We start from the raw sequence: 18940 nt of genomic DNA, 5'->3' as shown, positions 1-18940 counted from the left end.
GGTTTCTGTGTATGCTGGTTTTCTTTGGGGCTGATGGTTTTCTGCCTTGTTTTACCTGTTATTTTGTTTTAAATTTTCAAACAGTGAAGTGAGTCTTCCTGACCACTGCTCAGACTTCTTATAGAGTAGCCTCTGTGCCAGCCCCATCAATTTCAAGATGAAGCATCAGATGGGAGATGCAGTTTACGTTCTCTGGATTACATTTTTTTTTTTTAGAGTGCTTAAATTACTTGAGTGTCTCTCCAGGAAAATGTAAGGCAGTGTTGCATCATAATCAGTTCCTTAAAAGGTTGATGAAGCAAACACTGGCCAGAGTCTGAGACCTAAGTGAGATCAGAATGCAAAAAATGAGACCTTGAAAGTCAGCCTACATGATACATTATAAGAAAAAGCCACCCTCTTATGCATCCCTCCCCATCTTTCCTGTCTGTTTTCTGAGGATAAATATGTGGAATAACCTAGTACTTTCTACAATATTTGTGGATTTTTGTGCTGTTTCTGTGTTGACTCTATATCATGGCATGTTAAGAATCCACTTAAAAGTGAAAATTAAGACATGTTGGGAACATAACAGAAATGGTGAGAATTATAAGAAAATGTAGCCTGAGTAGATGTGATCTGTAGGGTCACTGACCCTACCTTGATCTGGGAGCATTTAAATAGTACCAAGATATTCAGTGATTAATATATAACCTTGTACTCAAGTTCTTGAAATTTAGTTCTAGATTTTGGGGAAATACACACAGTGACACATCAGTCACCTGTTTGTTTTTGTTTTGTTTTTTGTGAAACCAAGCTAAATTTGTTAGCTGATGAAATACTATTTATTCTCTTTATCATCTCAAAAAGTCTGGCCTGTGGCAGACGCAGTGTTCTCAGGCTGTGGACCACTGACTGTCGGTGCCTGTGAAGTCAGAACAGCTGGAGGCCAGGGCCTGGGAATCTGCTTTCTTACCACGAGTTGCATTTCATACCTGTGTGCACAACTTTAAGTAGCATTGTTGTTCAGCAGCTAAGTCATGTCTGTTTCTTTGCAACCCCCTGGACTGCAACACACCAGGCTTCCCTGTCCTTCACTGTCTCCCAGAGTTTGCTCAGACTCATGTCCATTGAGTCTATGATGCCATCCAGCCATCTCATCCTCTGTCACCCTCTTCTCCTCCTGCCCTCAATCCTTCCCAGTCTTTTCCAGTGTGTTGGCTCTTAGCATCAGATGGCCAGAGTATTAGAGCTTCAACTTCAGCCTCAGCCCTTTCAATGAATACTCAGGGTTGATTTCTTTTAGGATTAACTGGTTTGATCTCCTTGCAGTCCAAAGGGACTCTCAAGAGTCTTCTTCAGTTCCACAATTCGAAAGCATCAGTTCTTTAGCACTCAGATTTCTTTATGGTCCAACTCTCACATCCATATAGGACTACTGGAAAAACCATAGCTTTGACTATATGGACCTTTGTCAGCAAAGTGATATCTCTGCTTTTTAATATGTTGTCTTAGTTTGCTATAGTTTTCCTTCCAAGAAGCACGCGTCTTTTAATTTCATGGCTGCCGTCACTGTCCACAGTGATTCTGGAGCCCAATGAGTAGCATTAGTCTAATGAAATTGAATTTGTACGCTGGAACTAAGAGCACATTTCCTGCTGCTCAGAACTGTTGGACGATATTGTGTTTGGTTTGTTTTGGTTGGTTTGTTGTTGGACTCCCATGATAGGGGCTGAGTTCATTGTACTCTTTAGTTCACTGCCCAGGATCATCTTTGCTTCCTGCAAAGTTCCTTAATTTTATTTATCTATTCCTTTTCTCCCACTGTTTCTTAATCCCCATTCCTCAAACCCATAGCAACCATTCCAAAATTTTAATTCTTTTCTCACATGTATTCCTGAAAAATGTGTATTTGTGTGTGCACAATATATTTTAAATTGCATAAATGCTGTTTTGTAACCTACAGCAATCTGTTTATGACTCTTTCACTTACAACTATATTTTCTTAAGATCCATTTATGTCAGTAAGTATATATCTGATCCAATTCTTTTAGCTCCAGTGTGGTCCCCAGTGGTGTGTACCTTAGCCATCCTGCTAAGGCCAGTGTTAATTAATGGATCTTTTTAATTTGGGTGAAGCATTTCCAAAGGTCTCAGACTATATCTCTTTAACATTTTTATTGTTGTTTTCCTTGTTTGATTGTTCTCCTTTCTCTTTGCAGGAGCTCCAGAAAGCTGTGGACCACCGCAAAGCCATCGTCCTCTCCATCCATCTGTGCAGCTCCGAGTTCACTCAGACCGGCCAGGAGGAGAGCCAGGATCTTCAGGATCGCTTGTCCCAGATGAATGGGCGGTGGGACCGTGTGTGCTCCCTGCTGGAGGAGTGGCGGGGTCTTCTCCAGGACGCGCTCATGCAGTGCCAGGTCTGTGGGGCTTTGGGCAGGCCTCGCTCCAGAATCCAACATTTCCAGTGTGGCTGAGTCTATGACTCAATTTCTCAAGATCACTAGAGGGATGCAGTTACTTCCCAAAGTCAGTGTTCATGTGAGAAATAACTTTGTGCCCAGTTTTCATTTTACTGGAGAGTGTGTACATATGACCCAGAGTTGAAAGACCCATCTCCTTTAGAAATTGCAAGAGACTATTCCCATCCGTTTATCTCAGCCTCACCATTCCTCCTTTGACTCATTCATTTATTCATTCAAAAGATGTTTTCTGAGCACATTAGGAGACATCCAAGTGAGCATTACAAATATTTGCCCATTCATTCAGACCACAGTTACTTGCCCAGTATTTACAGACTTGACAGACACTGCACTAAGCAGGCAGGATACAGCCCAGCCTCTGCTTTTGTTGGGGAAGATGGACAACAAAAATGCAAATAAATACTTAACCAAGCTATTTCCAGGTGATGATAAGGGTAACCAAATGGAAGCACTTTGGAATGGTGAGCAGGGAAGTTGTATGAATGTTTGAGCTGACACTGGAAGGATGTTGCCATGAGGAAGGTCAAGCAAGTGGCAAGTCTCAGAAGCAGGAAAGGGTTAAGCATCTTCAAGGACAGAAGGAGGCCAGTGTGATCAGAGAGGAAGGAATGGACAGGAAAGATCCGGGAGGTGGTCAAGAGACAGATCATGCAGGGCTTTGTGGGCAGGGCCAGTTTGGGTTAGAATCTGAGCAGGATGGGAAGCCTGTATTCCAGGATTGTAGGTGCCCCCAAGAGTAATGGCTGCTTCAAAGCAGGTACCCAAGCTGTGGTTTCCCCCATCTTTACTGTAGCGTCTCCCACCATGGAGATCTTCCATAACCATACCTTGATTAAATGAACACATGGATATGTGGAGAGAAGGGATTGAATTTAGGCCTTCAAAGATGGAAAGATTTGGGGACATTCCTGGTGGTCCAGTGGCTAAGACTCCATGCTCCCAGTGCAGGGATCCTGGGTTCGATCCTTAGTCAGTGAGCTAGCTCCCATATGCCACAACTAAAACCCAGCACAGACAAATAAATAAATATATATTTTTTAATGTTGGGAAGATTTGAATGCGGGAGGAAGAGAGAGGAGGAGAGTTCTTCTCTCCAATCTGTGGTAGAGCCCTAGGAATTCAGTATTTGATGCCAGTTTTCCTTGTCTAATTTTTCCCTGGAATAATAAATTAGATGCTTTTTGGTAAGAACATGAACTCAGATAATTACAATAACTTCAGTGCCTTGCTTAGAAAGGAGTTGTGTAGAAGATCTGAAAACCGATGGTAGGAATTGTAATGCATGGATAATTAAGCTGTGAGGGAAAGAAAAATGTCTCATTCAGAATGATTTTATGCTCCATATATATATATATATTTTATATATATATTATATGCTCCATATATATATATATATATATATATATATTTATTTATTTTTTTTCCCCCATAGGATTTTCATGAAATGAGTCATGGTTTGCTTCTTATGCTGGAGAACATTGACAGAAGGAAAAATGAAATTGTTCCCATTGATTCTAACCTTGATGCAGAAATACTTCAGGACCATCACAAACAGCTTAAGGTAAGATATGTGGATTTGGATGGCCTCTGCTTATGTTATAGGTGGTTCTACTTATTTACCTTTTATGTTGTAGTCTCTTAGTCTTTCTTTACCCCTCATGATTTCTCAGCTCTGTGAAGCAAGCATGTGCATAGAAGATGTCATATGCTGGCTTTAGAATCTTGTTCTAAAGCCATTGCTCATCTAAAAATCTGTCTTCTTTTTTTTTTTAGCTAATTTTTTAATAGACTTTTGTAAAAAGTTTTTTTTCTGAGACATTGTTTTAAAGTCTTAATTGAATTTGTTATAATCTTGCTTCTTTTTAATGTTTTTGATTTTTTGGCCAAGAGGCATGTGGAATTTTAGCTCCCTGACTAGGGATCAAACCCATATCCCCTGCACTGGAAGGTGAAGTCTTAACTGCTGTACCACCAAGGAAGTCCTCAGATGGTCTTCATCTTAATTAGCCTGTTTTTATCAAGGCAACTCTATGCTTATTTTCAATTTATTTCTAATTTAAACTTTATATGTTCAATCTATGTCCCAAGACTATTTCGGGTAACTGATAATAAAAGGACATTAAATCTATTAAAATAGAGAATCTATTAAAATAGAGACCATTAAGGATTCTTGAGAAGAATTAAGTATGTAGATTCAACCTCAGCATCAAGTTTTCTGAAATCTAAGACAAGGAAAACATGGTAAGTTAAATGATTTTCATTACCTGGCAAAAAGAAAACATACTAGTTCTCAAGGAATAGGAAACATTTTCTAGTACTAAATTCAAAGGGATATTTGCAGGATTTTTGTGTAGATTCTTATGCAAAGAACTTTGGACGATATAATGTGCCAAATACTTACGTGGTTTTATGGAAGATAAGGAAGCATATTTGAGTTCCATTAGGAGGAAATAATTTGCATTTTGTCACTTTCTGTATTTTTAAAATGCTATTTCTTAACATTTAACACTCACAATGACCTAACCAACAGAATTGGCAGCTTTTAGTTCAGTACTATAAAGGTCTTAGAAACCTAAGAGGAAATAGCTATGCAGCTACATTTTTACCAGACTTTTGACCTCAGACATTAAATTGTGAGTGATGAATCACCCGTATACCTTTTTAAAAGTCTCAAATAGTTATCAGAGTATAGCTCAACCAAGCTGTTTTTCTGCATTTATATGTTAGTTTTACTTTTCTTTTTAAATGAATATTTTATGTCTCATTTGCATAATACTTTATTTTTAAATAATTTGACATACATTCACCAATATGAACCTTCCTATAATACTGTGGACCAGGCAAGAATTAATATCACCATTTTACCTAAAGGAAATCAACCCTGAATACTCATTGGAAGGACTGATGACGAAGCTGAAGCTCAAATATTTTGGCCACCTGATTTGAAGAGCCAACTCATTGGAAAAGAGACTGATGCTAGGAAAGATTGAGGGCAGGAGGAGAAGGGGGTGGAGGAAGATGAGACAGTTAGATAGCATCACAGACACAATAGATGTGCATTTGAACCAACTCTGGGAGATAGTGAAGGACAGGGGAGCCTGGCATGTTGCAGTCCATGGGGTCACAAAGAGTTGGACATGACTTAGTGACTGAAAAACAATCACCACCAAATGAGAAAACTGAGATCAGAAAGGCTCAAGGATTGTATAGGATGCTTTTTGGGAGAGGTAGGATTAGAACATAGGTCCCTGATCCCCAAAGGTCATGGCTGCTATAGCCTTCCTCGTGTGATGCTTGGGTATAATTGTCAAGAGTTAAAGTGATGTCACCCTGCACCTGGGGACTTTCTCCAAGTATCAGAAATTCTTAGGAAAATATTTTTTTATTGTATTCTTAGCAAATAAGGCATGAGCTGTTGGAATCTCAACTCAAAGTGGCCTCGCTGCAAGACATGTCTTGCCAGCTGTTGGTGAATGCTGAAGGCACAGACTGTTTAGAAGCCAAAGAAAAAGTCCACGTGATTGGAAATCGACTCAAACTTCTCTTGAAGGAGGTCAGTCGTCATATCAAGGAGCTGGAGAAGTTACTAGACATGTCAAGCAGTCAGCAGGTAAGCTCTCAACAGACATCATTGTGTCAAATTTCCTGCAGGAGACCAAACAAGCACCATCTTTATCCATTTCAGAAAGCCTCTGAATGGAGTACTTGTCAGAATAGAGTGTCTTTTCTCTCAATCACTGCTCTTACAAATCTGTCTCAAAATAAAAAAGCGACTCGGAAACTTTCATAATAAGACACTACTTTTGATTCTGCTACATCCAAAAATCCTCTTTAACTGTTACTGCTGACCCTGTTAGCACCACTATTGTGGCATTTTATTTTACCCAGCTTAAGAAGGCATGTGCTTTCATTAACACAGCGAGAGGAGGTCACAAGCAGCTGGTGCACGTGAGTTTCATATTCAGACCTTAGGAGGCATGAATTCGCCTGACATAGATGACAGTTAAGTCATAAGGAGTGTTCTCTACTAACTTTTATTTATTTATCTATTTGCTTGTTTGTTTATCTCTTTACTTGTTGGTAAATCTACTACATTGTGGTAATATTGCTGGTTTTAAGAAATGCTTTTGCAGGTGAGACTTCAGGCATTTACTTATGAAATCCTGTCCTGAACACACAAACACACTGCAGGCAAAAGAACTATCTACTCCCAGTAACAGCAGGTGCCAGAAACAGGACAGTTTCTCTGATGCTAAAAAGGGTGGCTCCTGGATGACCGACGCGGTGTCCCTCCAGCCTGATCACCCTGGAGCTCTAAGGCAGATTCCATCACCCACTTCACGTCAGTCCATTCCCATCACTGAGAAATAATAAAGCTTCAAGTGACCCAGTCATGACAGAGCTATTAAATACCTAGCTATTAGAACATAGCTATTAAATAAATAAAAACTTCTATTTTCCGGAAGGCCCCAACGCACAACCAGGAAAGCCCAACGCTCTGGAAGAATTAGGTTCTGTTTTTCCTGCAACTGCCCAATTCTATCTTTTGTTTGTTTCTTAAACTGGGGTATAGTTGCTTCACAGTGTTATATTTGCTATGTGCATACACACATCCCCTCGTTCATGGACCGCCCTCCCACCCTCCACACCCATCCCACTCCTCGAGGTCACCACAGAGCACTGAGCTCCCTGCGGTATACGGCAGAGTCCCACGAGCTGCCTGTTTTACACATGGTCACGATTTATGTCAGTCCTAATCTTCCAGTTCATCCGGTGTGCCCCCCACCCCCGCCACGTCCACACATGTCTTCTCTGCATCTGTGTTTCTATTCCTGCCCTTCTCTTTTTCCCCAGGATGAGGATGGGGTGGGAAATACTTTGCAGATCACAAAGCCGTCATGGCTCTGGGACGTGGCATCGTTAAGAGCATCTGTTTCTCACGTAGGACCTGTCTTCCTGGTCTTCTGCTGACGAACTGGACACCTCGGGATCTGTGAGTCCTACCTCGGGAAGAAGTACCCCAAACAGACAGAAAACGGTAACTTCCCAGGGGTCACTTTCTGTTGGCCCAAGGGAGGGAACACGGGGGCGCGACGGCCTTTGTACCCGACTCAGGGTCCAGGGGCTCTCCCCTTGCAGAGCAGGGGTCCCCGGGCAGCGTGGGGGTATCCCTCGGCGGGACACAGAAGAGCTCCGTTTCCTCAGCCCTGCCTTGAACCCTCTCCACAAACGCTCAGGAGCGAAAGGAGCAGTTCTGTTTTTCAGAAGAATCAGGGTTCAACGTTGCGGTTCATAAGCAGGGAGACAAATTATTTTTCTTGCTCCAAGGGCCATTTCTAGTAGAACAGTGCCCCCTCCTTGTCCCTTTGGCGGCCCCTCCCTTCAAACCACCACCGCCACAGTCCACCTCAGAAAGGTAGGCTCCACATAAAGGGGCGCCTCGGGCAGAGGTGGACAGAACCGAGCATCTCATGAGACCATTGCGTTTATAAGACCAACGGGGGCTCTGTTGACTCTCAAGCAGAGAAGCTCCTGAAAGTGGTCTTGAAGGTTTTCTGTGATTGTATTGCCCCCAGAGTGGCACCAGCTCAAGATGACTCACACACAAGGCCTGTTATGGGGCACACCATGAGGAAGAAAAGACCAGTTTTGGCCCCTGCTTCCCTCTCTACCTTGATTTCTCTGTGTAATTAGAGGCTCGTTTTTTGTTTTGTTATTATTATTATTTTTTTTGGTCTGGCTTTATGATTATATTCACTTTATCATTCCATTTCTTTACTTTTTAGAAATATTGATTTCATTTGTATTTTTTTTGTTATAAACACTTAAATCCTATGCTGATAAATGTTATTATCTTTTTAGAATTTTTTTTTTTTTTACTACATTCACTAGTTTCCTATAGATCCTAGTTTAAGAATGTGAAGGAATACTGGCTTTTCAAATCAAATTTTAGCCTTTATTTGAGTATTTAACTTATTGAGTCTTCATCACTATACACAGAACAATCTCACTTTATCATTATTTTTTACCTACCTGCCAAGAATTGTAATATTGTTCCAGTGTACTGGAAGATGAAAAAATATGTAAAGTATATTTGACATATGTAACATAACATATTGCAGTTATTATTTATTGTAATGAAATATGCAGAGATCTTTGGGTGGTGTAGTCATTTATGTTTTTACCATGAGAAGGGGGAGAATTGTATCCACTGTGATAGACATGCCCAAACCACCATCCATGTTTCTTCAGTGATGAATAATATAGATGTTAATTGATTTTGCTTCTTCAACCAAAGAAAAGCCAGTTTCCTTGATTCATGGGTACTGATCATTTCATTTGATTTATATTTCCTTTGCTGCACTTTTAGTTTAATTTTCATCAGTAGCTCGTCTTTATTTGCCTGGACTGAACATTCTTCTTTCTTTACCCCTGTTCATTGCAAACAGCCACGAGGCAAATGTAGTGTCTCACAGCCTGGACCCTCTGTCAGCAGCCCACATAGCAGGTACCTTATTCTCCTGGTTTCCACACTGTTCTAGAACTCCAAGAGGATGATAAAAATTGTCCATGATTTAGTCAGGCCTATATTTGGTCTGCCTCAGGGTAGTTGAGAAACTACTCTTTTCAGTCCCACACCCTTTCCTAATAAATTGAGAGAGACTTTTCTAAGTGGAAAGTACAAGAAAATCTCAGAGCGTAAAATATTTGGGCCCCACCAAAATTTTGTTTAACTGTACATAGGCCATCCAGTACTTTTCATCCGATGGTGTTTACTTCCGTGTCCTCGTAAAGATTCGACGTCTCTGATGGCACAGCGCCATTCAATTCATGGCAGAATTTTATCATCCTCTTTATTTCTAGATTTTACAATAAGATAGGTGATAGATCAATGAATTATTTTACCATCCCCAGAACCCACAAATCTGAATAAAATCTACTAACACCCCCAGCTTTTTATTTTATTTTCGTGTTTTATCCAGATGGTGGGTTTTGGAGTCTCAACATGGCAAGTCCTAATTTGATATCACTTAAAATTTATAAGCACCTTCTCTCTTCTGCTTCTCCTAAAACTCCTCTTCAGCCAGCACACACACTTACCTTCCTGACACTCGCCAGCTCTTTCCCTCCGGAAACAAGAGCAGAGCAGTCAGTCTCCCCCTCCCCGCCCGGGGACCCCCAGACAGCCTCCTCGCAGCTGCCACTCTGCTTTACGCCTGGCTTCCAACAGTCCCTGTCTCTGCAGTCAGCGATGTTTTGCCTTCTTCGTTGTCGGTGTGATGTCTGTGCCCCCGGCCCTTCCACCAATGAGTTCCCATTTCCCCAGACAACTTTTTGAAAATGAAAATACTGCCCTTGGAAGCTGACTCTTCATTCCAGTCGCCAGCAGTTCACTGTTAAGAGTGGTTTGTCTCACCACTGAGCTGGAATCTCAGCTCCTGGAAGGAGGGTGGGGGATGAGGAAGCGTAAACAGGCCCTGAGTCAAGAGTGTTAGCTTTCCAGCTGTGTGCTAAAGGGACCAGCCTTTGCTTCTGGTCGTTTCCACTCAGCTGTGTAGTACAGAACAGATCATGATCTGCTTTCTGGTTTTAAGCTTCCCTTCACTATGTTTTGCTTTTTTTTTTTTTTTTCCCTTTGGTTTGGTTTGATGACAGTTTTGTGGGGCTTTTTTTTTTTCAGTCTGTAACAAAATATCAATAATAAAACACGAATGGAGAAAAACTCACAGGAATTTTTGAAGATCATCATGGGCTTCTCCAAGTGTGCTGATGTTTTCTTGGCCCCCTATAAAAAAAAAGACATTGTGTACTATAGAGAGATCCCTGTTTCATAAAGTCTATCTTCTCGCCACAAATTACTGATGTGTCATGAACAGAGATGGGGCATCCTGTCCCCACAGTGTTCCTTTAAGGATACCAGAGATCAACTCTGTAGTTGACATAAATGATGGTGATGAGAAGGGGAAAAGCTCCTATGTTATTAACAGCATCCATACTAGTAGCAACCGCCCTTTGGTTCCCAGTTTCCCATGTTCTTTCAGACAGCCACCCGGCCTTCTGAAACGTCAAAGACCTCATTTCTCAGGGCAGCAAGGGCTTCGACACGTCTCCTAACGGGGCTTTGCGGCTGGGACAGCCACGTTCTCACTGTGACATCCGCAAGCTGCCTTCAGCTCTGCTCTGTCCGGCGCTGTTTATTAACATCTTTCTGAGCACACAGCACGGTGTCCACTTTGCTGCTTACAGGACCTGAAGTACAAATGATCCTCACCTGGACGGCAAACGTCGGCAAACACCTTGGCAGGCGGGTTGTGGTTGAACATTCTTGGATCCTTACCTCCTTGGTACCTCTCTTTGGGGTGCACCCACGTGGACAATAACATGGAGAGTCTGCTGGGAAAGAATTAACTTCTCTCACAATCCGGCTGTCACGGTGTTCCTTTACATCGGACTGGAGATTACCTTGTGTTTGATCTTGCACTGGTCCAGCAGACTTGAAAGGTTATTGCCAAAGCACAAACAGTTTAGAACATTGACCCCGGCCATCTGTGATGGGAAAATTTTAGGCATGTATTCTTTCTGAGAGCAAAGAGGCTGACTTGAAAGAAGCTGGGTATTCGTTTGAAGGATCTTATATTATTTTTGTAGTTTAAAGTCAGATATTAAGAGTATCAGTTGTTTGCCTGCTTTATATTTCAGATTGATTCTAGAGCCATTGTTCTCTGTTCTCTTACTTGATATTCTAGGCCTAACAATGGATTGATAGCAGTGTTTACCATATACCTACTATGTTTAGGCCCAGGACCCACAAAATTAATACAGTATGGTTCCTGTCATAAAAGAATAGCAATATGTCAGAATCTAGGGATCCCCTAAATCAAGACTCTTTAATATTCTAAACATTTGAAAGCATACATTCCTAATAACTATTCACAATATTTGAGATTAAACATACTTAAGATGCATGGCTTTTTGAAGCCAGGTTTATGATGGCCCAGCTGACACTTTTTCTCCAGTTTCGATTTGAAATTATCTAACCTGAGAGCCAATAACTCTTCAAAATTCTACTCTAGATTAGCTGAAGTGCACACATGGGAAGATTTTACTCCAATTTCCTGCAAGGCAAAGGAAAAACACCTCCATAGTCTGCAGAGAGGGAAATGATGACTTCATTCCAAAGCTGAGAATTGTAACATGTAAATCTTCCCTGGGTGTCTTTAGTCTTTGGCACCTTCTACACAAAGAGCTGAGACAGAATAAGTGGCAAATGACTGGCTGAAACACTGAAAGAGAGGGAAAAAAGGCCTCATTTTAAAATCTGGTCAAGGGAGCATTTAGGCAGGCACAGTGGGGTTTTTACATGTACATGAGGGCCTCACTGTAAACACTGTTCAATTTCTTGTGGAATTTTTTTTTCAGGTCTTTTCTGTCCTCCCTGGGGATTTATTTATTCAAAGCTCTCAAAGTGCCTCAGCCTAAAACAACCTTGCCCCCCGAGGCAAGCTGGACACCCTGGCGTAGGACAGTTAGTTATAGGGGCAGGCTCATCTATATTTCCTTTATATTTTGAGGTCTGCATTCCCAGTGTTTCCCAGGAACAAGTAAGACACTTTGGAAAAACACATCACCTCTTTGAAAGTACTGCTATAAATCAGGACTATTTCCCTGGAAGCAAAGGCTGAATCTAGTAAAATCCCTAAGGGTGTGAGTCAGCACACCCTTGCTTTAATCATACAGATAAGAATGATAAGTTGCTGACATTTATTTAGCATTTAGTGTATTCTAAGGACCATGCTAAGCGTTATATATCTGTTACCTCATTTCCTTATTTAATCCGCCCAGCATGTTCATTCCCAATTTTATAGACAAGGATATCAAGAAATAGAGGCATGAAGGTGTAGAATTTGAAACCAGGTCTCTCTTACTCTGAATCCTAGCTCGCAGGCTCTTAATGAGTGTGTGTGTGGGGGGGGGGGGTGTGTGTGCGCGTGCGTGCATATGCATTCAGTCGCTAAGTCATGTCTGACTCTTTGCAACCCCGTGGTCTCTATAGCCTGCCAGGCTCCTCTGTCCATGGGATTTCCCAGACAAGAATACCGGAGTGGGTTGCCATTTCCTTCTCTAAGGGATCTTCCCGATTCAGGGACTGAACCCGCATCTCCTGCAGTGGCAGGCGATTCTTTACCAATGCACCACCTTAAGAGGGTTACTTTAGACAACAGTTCCAGGGCTGGGGCTACCGTGGGCTGCCTGAGATAGCTTTGGACCAGCCAGAATGTTCATTTTGGAATAAGGGGAGACACACCCTAAGTTGATTCTGAAAATTTGTCTTCTGAACCACATACCCAGGGAATAAAGACCTTTCACACAAGAACAGACAAGATCATGGACAACCTGATATTTCCTCACAAAATTTTCTATTCTTCTGCTGCCAGAGTTTGCTCACAAGTTACAAAATGAGTTGAAAGTGTCTTTTCATTTTTGTTTCAGTGATGTATGCACAGAATTAACCCATTTTATTTCCTTGGTGACATAAAATTTTTGAGATGAGTCGCACTCCGCATGCACACTCACTCCTTGGGCTTCTCACAGCCCTTCTGAGACTTTCTTTGCTGTGGTGTGTTCATAGGTATGGGCTTCCCTGGTGGCTCAGCTAGTAAAAATCTGCCTGCGATGCAGGAGACCTGGGTTCGATTCCTGGGTTGGGAGGATCCCCTGGAGAAGGGAACGGCTACCCACTCCAGTATCCTGGCCTGGAGAATTCCATGGCCAGAATTCCCACAACTACACATATTTTGAGAAAGAAATGAAACAATGCCTGGGCAGTTTTTTTACCCTCAAATTAGAATGAGCGAGGGGAGTGAGAAAAGTCATAAAATAAATGTTTACTTGTAGAGAATAAGCATGTTTTTGCAGGACAAGGTTACCCAAAATATCTCCATTGATTTAAGTTCCTTAAGCAAGCTTACACATTTAGTTTTTTCCTCTGTCAACACATCCTCCACCGCGTCTGTTTGTGGAGTAAGGCCCTTGGAGAGGGATGAGTGAGAGGTCTTTGTTCTTCCTCCTGTCAGATTCCCCAAGACTCTTGAAACTTAATTGATTTTAGATTAATAGATTAAATGTTAAAAGTACTCACTTCCTTGGTGTCATTAACCTGCTAGTATTAATACTAGAAGCACTGGGACAGGTTCATCCTAAGGAGAGAGAACTTTGGACTTGTTGAATCCTTAGTAATTGCCCCCACGCGGGTGGCATTGTTTTCAGTAGACCAACTGGACATTTCCAAGAGCAGTCAACTGCATGGAAAATCACTAAGCGCTGTGTTCTCTTTGTCCCAGTCTTAGCCCATTATTTCTCCCCAGGTTGGCATTCTTCAACATTAGAAAGCTTGCACTGATTAAATGTTAATACAGAATGCTCTGATGCTGTTAAATGTACCATGTCCTCCAGTAGACTCTACAGCATCTGAGCCTGTCATCCAAAGATGGTGACCTTGTCTTGCTTTTCTCGGGAGTGGACTGGTCAATGTGTAGCCCTTGTTTTGATCTCGATCTTTGGCTTAATTGTTCAAAGAAGCTAATAATTGACAAACGGGCTGTTCAACTCTGTCAGTCAGATTCTGAATGATATGCGTGAATCTGCCCATCCCTAATGTCCTGAAGTGTCTCCTAAAGAAAAAAGTCAGTTTGAAATCTCCCTCATTTTATTTAGATGCTGAATAATAAGGAAACGTGGAGCTCTCTTTTGTGTTTTTAAGTCATCGGACAGCTGACAGGTGGAGAGTATTATTCACCAGGACCTATTTTCAGGCCATTCAGTCCAGAGCTCATGAGTGGCTGTCTCATCCTTCTCCAGACACTTTAAACCACTGAATTCATAAACTGTCAGAACCAAACAGTTTTTAGATTAATGCTTTCTCATCTTTGCAAATGAGAAAACTGAAGGCAGAGAGATTAAGTTATTTGCCCACGTTGTGCAGTTGCCTCAAAGTAGAATGCCCCTGTGTCCGTATACTGACTTGGTGGTCTTTGTAAAACCTGTGAGGCTTTATGGTTAAAGGCATTCATTTGAGACATGAGGAAACCACTTGCCTCCAAGTATTTTAAGATATTGCCTTCTTTGCATCTGCATGGGAGAGACCCGTGATGTAAATATGACCTGGATGACCTTCATTCATGTCACCAAACAGCAAAACATTACAGAGACATGCTGCTGGAGCTCTTCCTTTTATATTTTTTTACTTTTTGGCTGCACCTCGCAGCATGTGGGACCTTCATTCCCACATGATCGAACCTGTGTCCCCTGCATTGGAAGGCAGAGTCTTAACCACTGGATCACGAGGGAAGTCCATACAGCTCCTCCTTTAATTGTCAACTGGAGCAAGTGATTTACTCTATTTATAAAGCCTAAGTTCTAAAAGTTAGAACACCAGAGTTGAAGTTTTCATTCTATGCCATGCTAACTGTGTAACCTCGAGTGGGTTGCCTAACTTCTCTGTGCCTCCTTTATGTCGACTATAAAATGAAGGTGGGACAGGAACACCGAGGACTGCTGTGGGGATGAAGTGACAGACAAATGCTTCTGTTATCCAGCAGTTAGAAGAGTAAATGTGAACTTTTGTTAGTTATTTATCTACAAAATCGGAAGATGGATTAGCTACTCTAAGGCTTTATCTCAGCACGAATATTTTACAGTTAGGTAGCTAGAGAAAGTTCTCTTTAATAGATATGTGACAGACTTCTTTTATGCCCTGGGTCAGGAAGATCCCCTGGAGAAGGTAATGGCAAGACACTCCAGTGTTCTTGCCTGGGAAATCCCATGGACAGAGGAGCCTGGTGGGCTACAGTCTATGGGGTCACAAAGAGCCAGAGGTGACTGAGCATGCACACACAGAACTTATCTTCACAAAATACAGTGTTTCTGAGTATCGGTCCTAGCAGAGGACAGTTAATCAGTTTGACCACTAGATGGTGATTGAACTCTTGTGGCCTCCCAGTTGGTAACCTCTTTACGTTCACCAATTACTGGAAGACATAAGTGTATAAAACATGGAGCTTGCAAGTTGGAAGCCTGTCTAGTCTAATTTGAAGGATTTGAAGAAGAGGTTGTAGCACAGAGATGAAGTCAGTTATTCAAGGTTTGTAGACTGGAAAAGAACACAGTCCCAATTAAGGCCAGAGATCTGTTTTTGTCGATCATGCTCTGAGAGATGCAGCAGAAACCCAGTATAGTACACGGCTGCTCAGAGCTTCTACAGGGCCGGTCTAGACTGTTTGTTTCACATATTTCTTTGTGAATTTAATGAAAGAGTAGTCCCTCTGTTCCCTTTTAAGGGGATTACTTCTGTTTTTTATCTTAACATTTTCTTTGGTGCCGCTCCTCACTGATACCGGTGTAATCTGGCTTCCGAAATTAATGGTTAATAAGGGAGCTCTGATAGCTCAGTTGGTAAAGAATCTGCCTGAGATGCAGGAGACCCCAGTTCAATTCCTGGGTCAGGAAGATCTGCTGGAGAATGGATAGGCTACCCACTCCAGTATTCTTGGGCTTCCCTTGTGGCTTAGGTGGCAAAGAATCTGCCTGCAATGCGGGAGACCTGGGTTCGATCCCTGGGTTGGGAAGACCCCCTGGAGAAGGGAAAGGTTATCCACTCCAGTATTCTGGCCTGGAGAATTCCATGGACTGTATTATAATCCCTGGGGTCTCAAAGAGTCGGACATGACTGAGCGACTTTCACTTTTCCTTTCAAGGTAGCTGGAGACAGTGTTTTCTCATGAGATAAGGGTACAGAGTGATCAATACAGTGTTGATACCTGTATACCTCTCCTGTGGTCTCACAATCAATGCCCCTACCATCAAACCATTAGAGAATTCAGACTAGGTGTGGGGAGTGGGTCTCCTTGGTACATCTGTTCTTTCTGCTTCTGCAATGTTGTGTGTGTGTGTGTGTGTGTGTGTGTGTGTGTATACAATTCCTCTTGTAAATATCATTGCTTTCCTCCTCTTCTCCACTAGTAACCAAAACATTAATGGATGCTTTCAAAGAAAAAGCAGTACCTCCCACCCAGAACCTACTTCCATATTCCGTATTTCACAGGCAGTCTTTCTTATGAATTCTGAAGTTCATGCTTCATCTGTAACGCACTGTTTCAAAGTAGATGGGGAAATTTAAGAAGATAGGAAAACAGAACATTGGGTCTAGAAGGAGCCTTCAAGACACAATCTATCTTCAGAAACAGTGTGTCTGTTTCCCACATTGATGGAGCCAGTGACAGAAGGATCACCCTGGAGTCAGTATCATTCAGCACCAGCGTTGTGTAGACTGACTCCACCACCACGCTTATTCTTCCAGCTTTGGAATCTGCCAGTGTCAGGGCCAGTCGCTGACTCAGTGCAAGATGAAACCAGGGAATACTCTAAGGTTAATTCAACTCTGTGGGTCTGTGCAAAATGACTGCAGCTGTCCTTGTCCTTGCTGCATGGACTCTGGCACGTCCAGGACAGGCTAGACGGGAGGAAGACCTTGTATCATCCCAACAGCCACTAATTGTGCCTAATGTTGCTCTTGATAGTCTTACACCAAAAATGTACTGCATCAAACATCTACATTTTAATTATCCCGGGTCTACTTAATTTATGCTGGTGGGGTGTGTGTAGAGCAATCATCTTTGTTGGAAAAGATTTTGCCAAATCGAGGGGTGGAATTTGAACCCAGTTAGTTACCTTTAACCAACTAAATGTCTGCCTTCCATCAGTGCAGTTTCCAAACAACTCTTCATTTGGTGGTGGGGAGATCACCTGGGTTTACTGCAGAAAGCTGGCAGCTAACTGCCTGGTTGGGTGGTGTTCATCAGCTGGGTTTACTGCAGAAAGCTGGCAGCTAACTGCCAGGTTGGGTGGTGTTCGGTCTAACCAAAGGGGAGGAAGCAAACAGCAGCATCCACCCAACACTGGAGATACTTGAGTTATTGATGTTGATTCTTCTCTCAGGTCCATAAAAGGTGGCTCCGATTCCTCCCTTTCTGAGCCTCGGCCAGCCCGGTCCGGCCGAGCCTTCCTGTTCAGAGTCCTCCGAGCGGCTCTTCCCCTTCAGCTCCTGCTGCTGCTTCTCATTGGGCTGGCCTGCCTAGTCCCAATGTCAGAGGAAGACTACAGTTGTGCTCTCTCCAACAATTTTGCCCGATCATTCCACCCCATGCTCAGATACACAAACGGCCCTCCTCCTCTCTGAACCAAGCAGATGCTCTCGGCAGCTTGCTGCTGGTCACCTAAGGAGGAATTTGGCCCAGGGCAATCCCAAACGAGCAAAGAGAGGACGTGAGTTTTGGCGGATGCCCTCGGTACAGCAGCTGTCGCTCACCTCCGCATCCCATGCATGCAAATCACGGCTTCGGAGGTGATGGTAAACGGTGATGGGGGAGAGCACATAGAGGACAGAAGCTGGGAAGAAATTTTGATTGAGCCTCAGCACTAAAAAGAGTCAAGATTTCTACCGTTCCCTGGACACGTGAACTCTGGGCCCTTGGCCCATCCTGTGTGTTCGCAGGGACTTCAGAGACCATCTGGGCAGCTTTCTCACGGTGCTGCTCCATCCATTCAATAAGCGATGCAACCTGAGCACCATGTTGTCATCAAACAATCTACCAGCCAACTAGTACTGAAGAGATTTGAAGACCCTGTAACATACAGTTTTTAAGAGCTTATATGGCAGCTTCCTTTTTACCTTGTTTTCTTTTGGGGGCATGATGTTCTAACCTTGCATTAGAAGCACAAGCTGTAAATCTAAAAGGCACTTTTTTTTAAAGGTATAAAGAAACATTGGATGTAATAAATAAAAATCATGGAAGGCTTTATGTGAAAAAAAGTTGAATGTTATAGTAAAAGAAATGATATTTATGTATGTACAGTTTGCTAAAGCCAAGTTTTGTTTGTATCAATTTATTTGCATTTATTACAGATACTATGAAATATCTTGTCTGTGGTTTTTTTTCCCCCCTAAAGAAATGACTCTAAATTTCCCTATTAAGCAGGCACTTCTCAGAATGCAACCTGCTGCTGCTGCTGAAGCTGCTAAGTCACTTCAGTCGTGTCTGACTCTGTGTGACACCATAGATGGCAGCCCACCAGGCTCCCCTGTCCCTGGGATTCTCCAGACAAGAACACTGGAGTGGGTTACCATTTCCTTCTCCAATGCATGAAAGTGAAAAGTGAAAGTGAAGTCGCTCAGTCGTGTCCGACTCCTAGCGACCCCATGGACTGCAGCCTACCAGGCTCCTCTGTCCATGGGATTTTCCAGGCAAGAGTACTGGAGTGGGTTGCCATTGCCTTCTCCAGAATGCAACCTAAATTATCTTTTCTTTTTTTTGTAGAATAAATGAAGCTGAAACATAAGCATATGTTAAAAACAAAAGGGAAAAAGGATGGACAGAGGTACATATTTAGACAGAGAGAACTCTGGATAACTTCTCCCT

At 42.5% G+C, this 18940-nt stretch overlaps 1 protein-coding gene across 4 annotated transcripts in view; it reads left to right on the top strand.

Moving 5' to 3' along the window:
* Window positions 1-18439, top strand: part of SYNE1 (spectrin repeat containing nuclear envelope protein 1) — a 474926-nt gene extending 456487 nt beyond the window's left edge. For all 4 annotated transcript variants that reach the window (XM_043457157.1, XM_043457156.1, XM_043457158.1 and 1 more), the window contains 6 exons: window positions 2202-2402; window positions 3898-4026; window positions 5863-6075; window positions 7411-7503; window positions 8915-8973; window positions 17460-18439. In XM_043457157.1, the coding sequence (XP_043313092.1) occupies window positions 2202-2402; window positions 3898-4026; window positions 5863-6075; window positions 7411-7503; window positions 8915-8973; window positions 17460-17700 (936 nt within the window). In that variant the 3' untranslated portion in view covers window positions 17701-18439. The remainder of the gene's footprint in view (window positions 1-2201; window positions 2403-3897; window positions 4027-5862; window positions 6076-7410; window positions 7504-8914; window positions 8974-17459) is intronic.
* The last annotated feature ends 501 nt before the right edge of the window (window positions 18440-18940 follow it).

The sequence above is a fragment of the Cervus canadensis genome, chromosome 33 (assembly GCF_019320065.1).
Source record: "Cervus canadensis isolate Bull #8, Minnesota chromosome 33, ASM1932006v1, whole genome shotgun sequence".
In the NCBI taxonomy this organism is placed as follows: Eukaryota; Metazoa; Chordata; class Mammalia; order Artiodactyla; family Cervidae; genus Cervus; species Cervus canadensis.
This window is presented reverse-complemented; position numbering and strand designations above follow the sequence as displayed.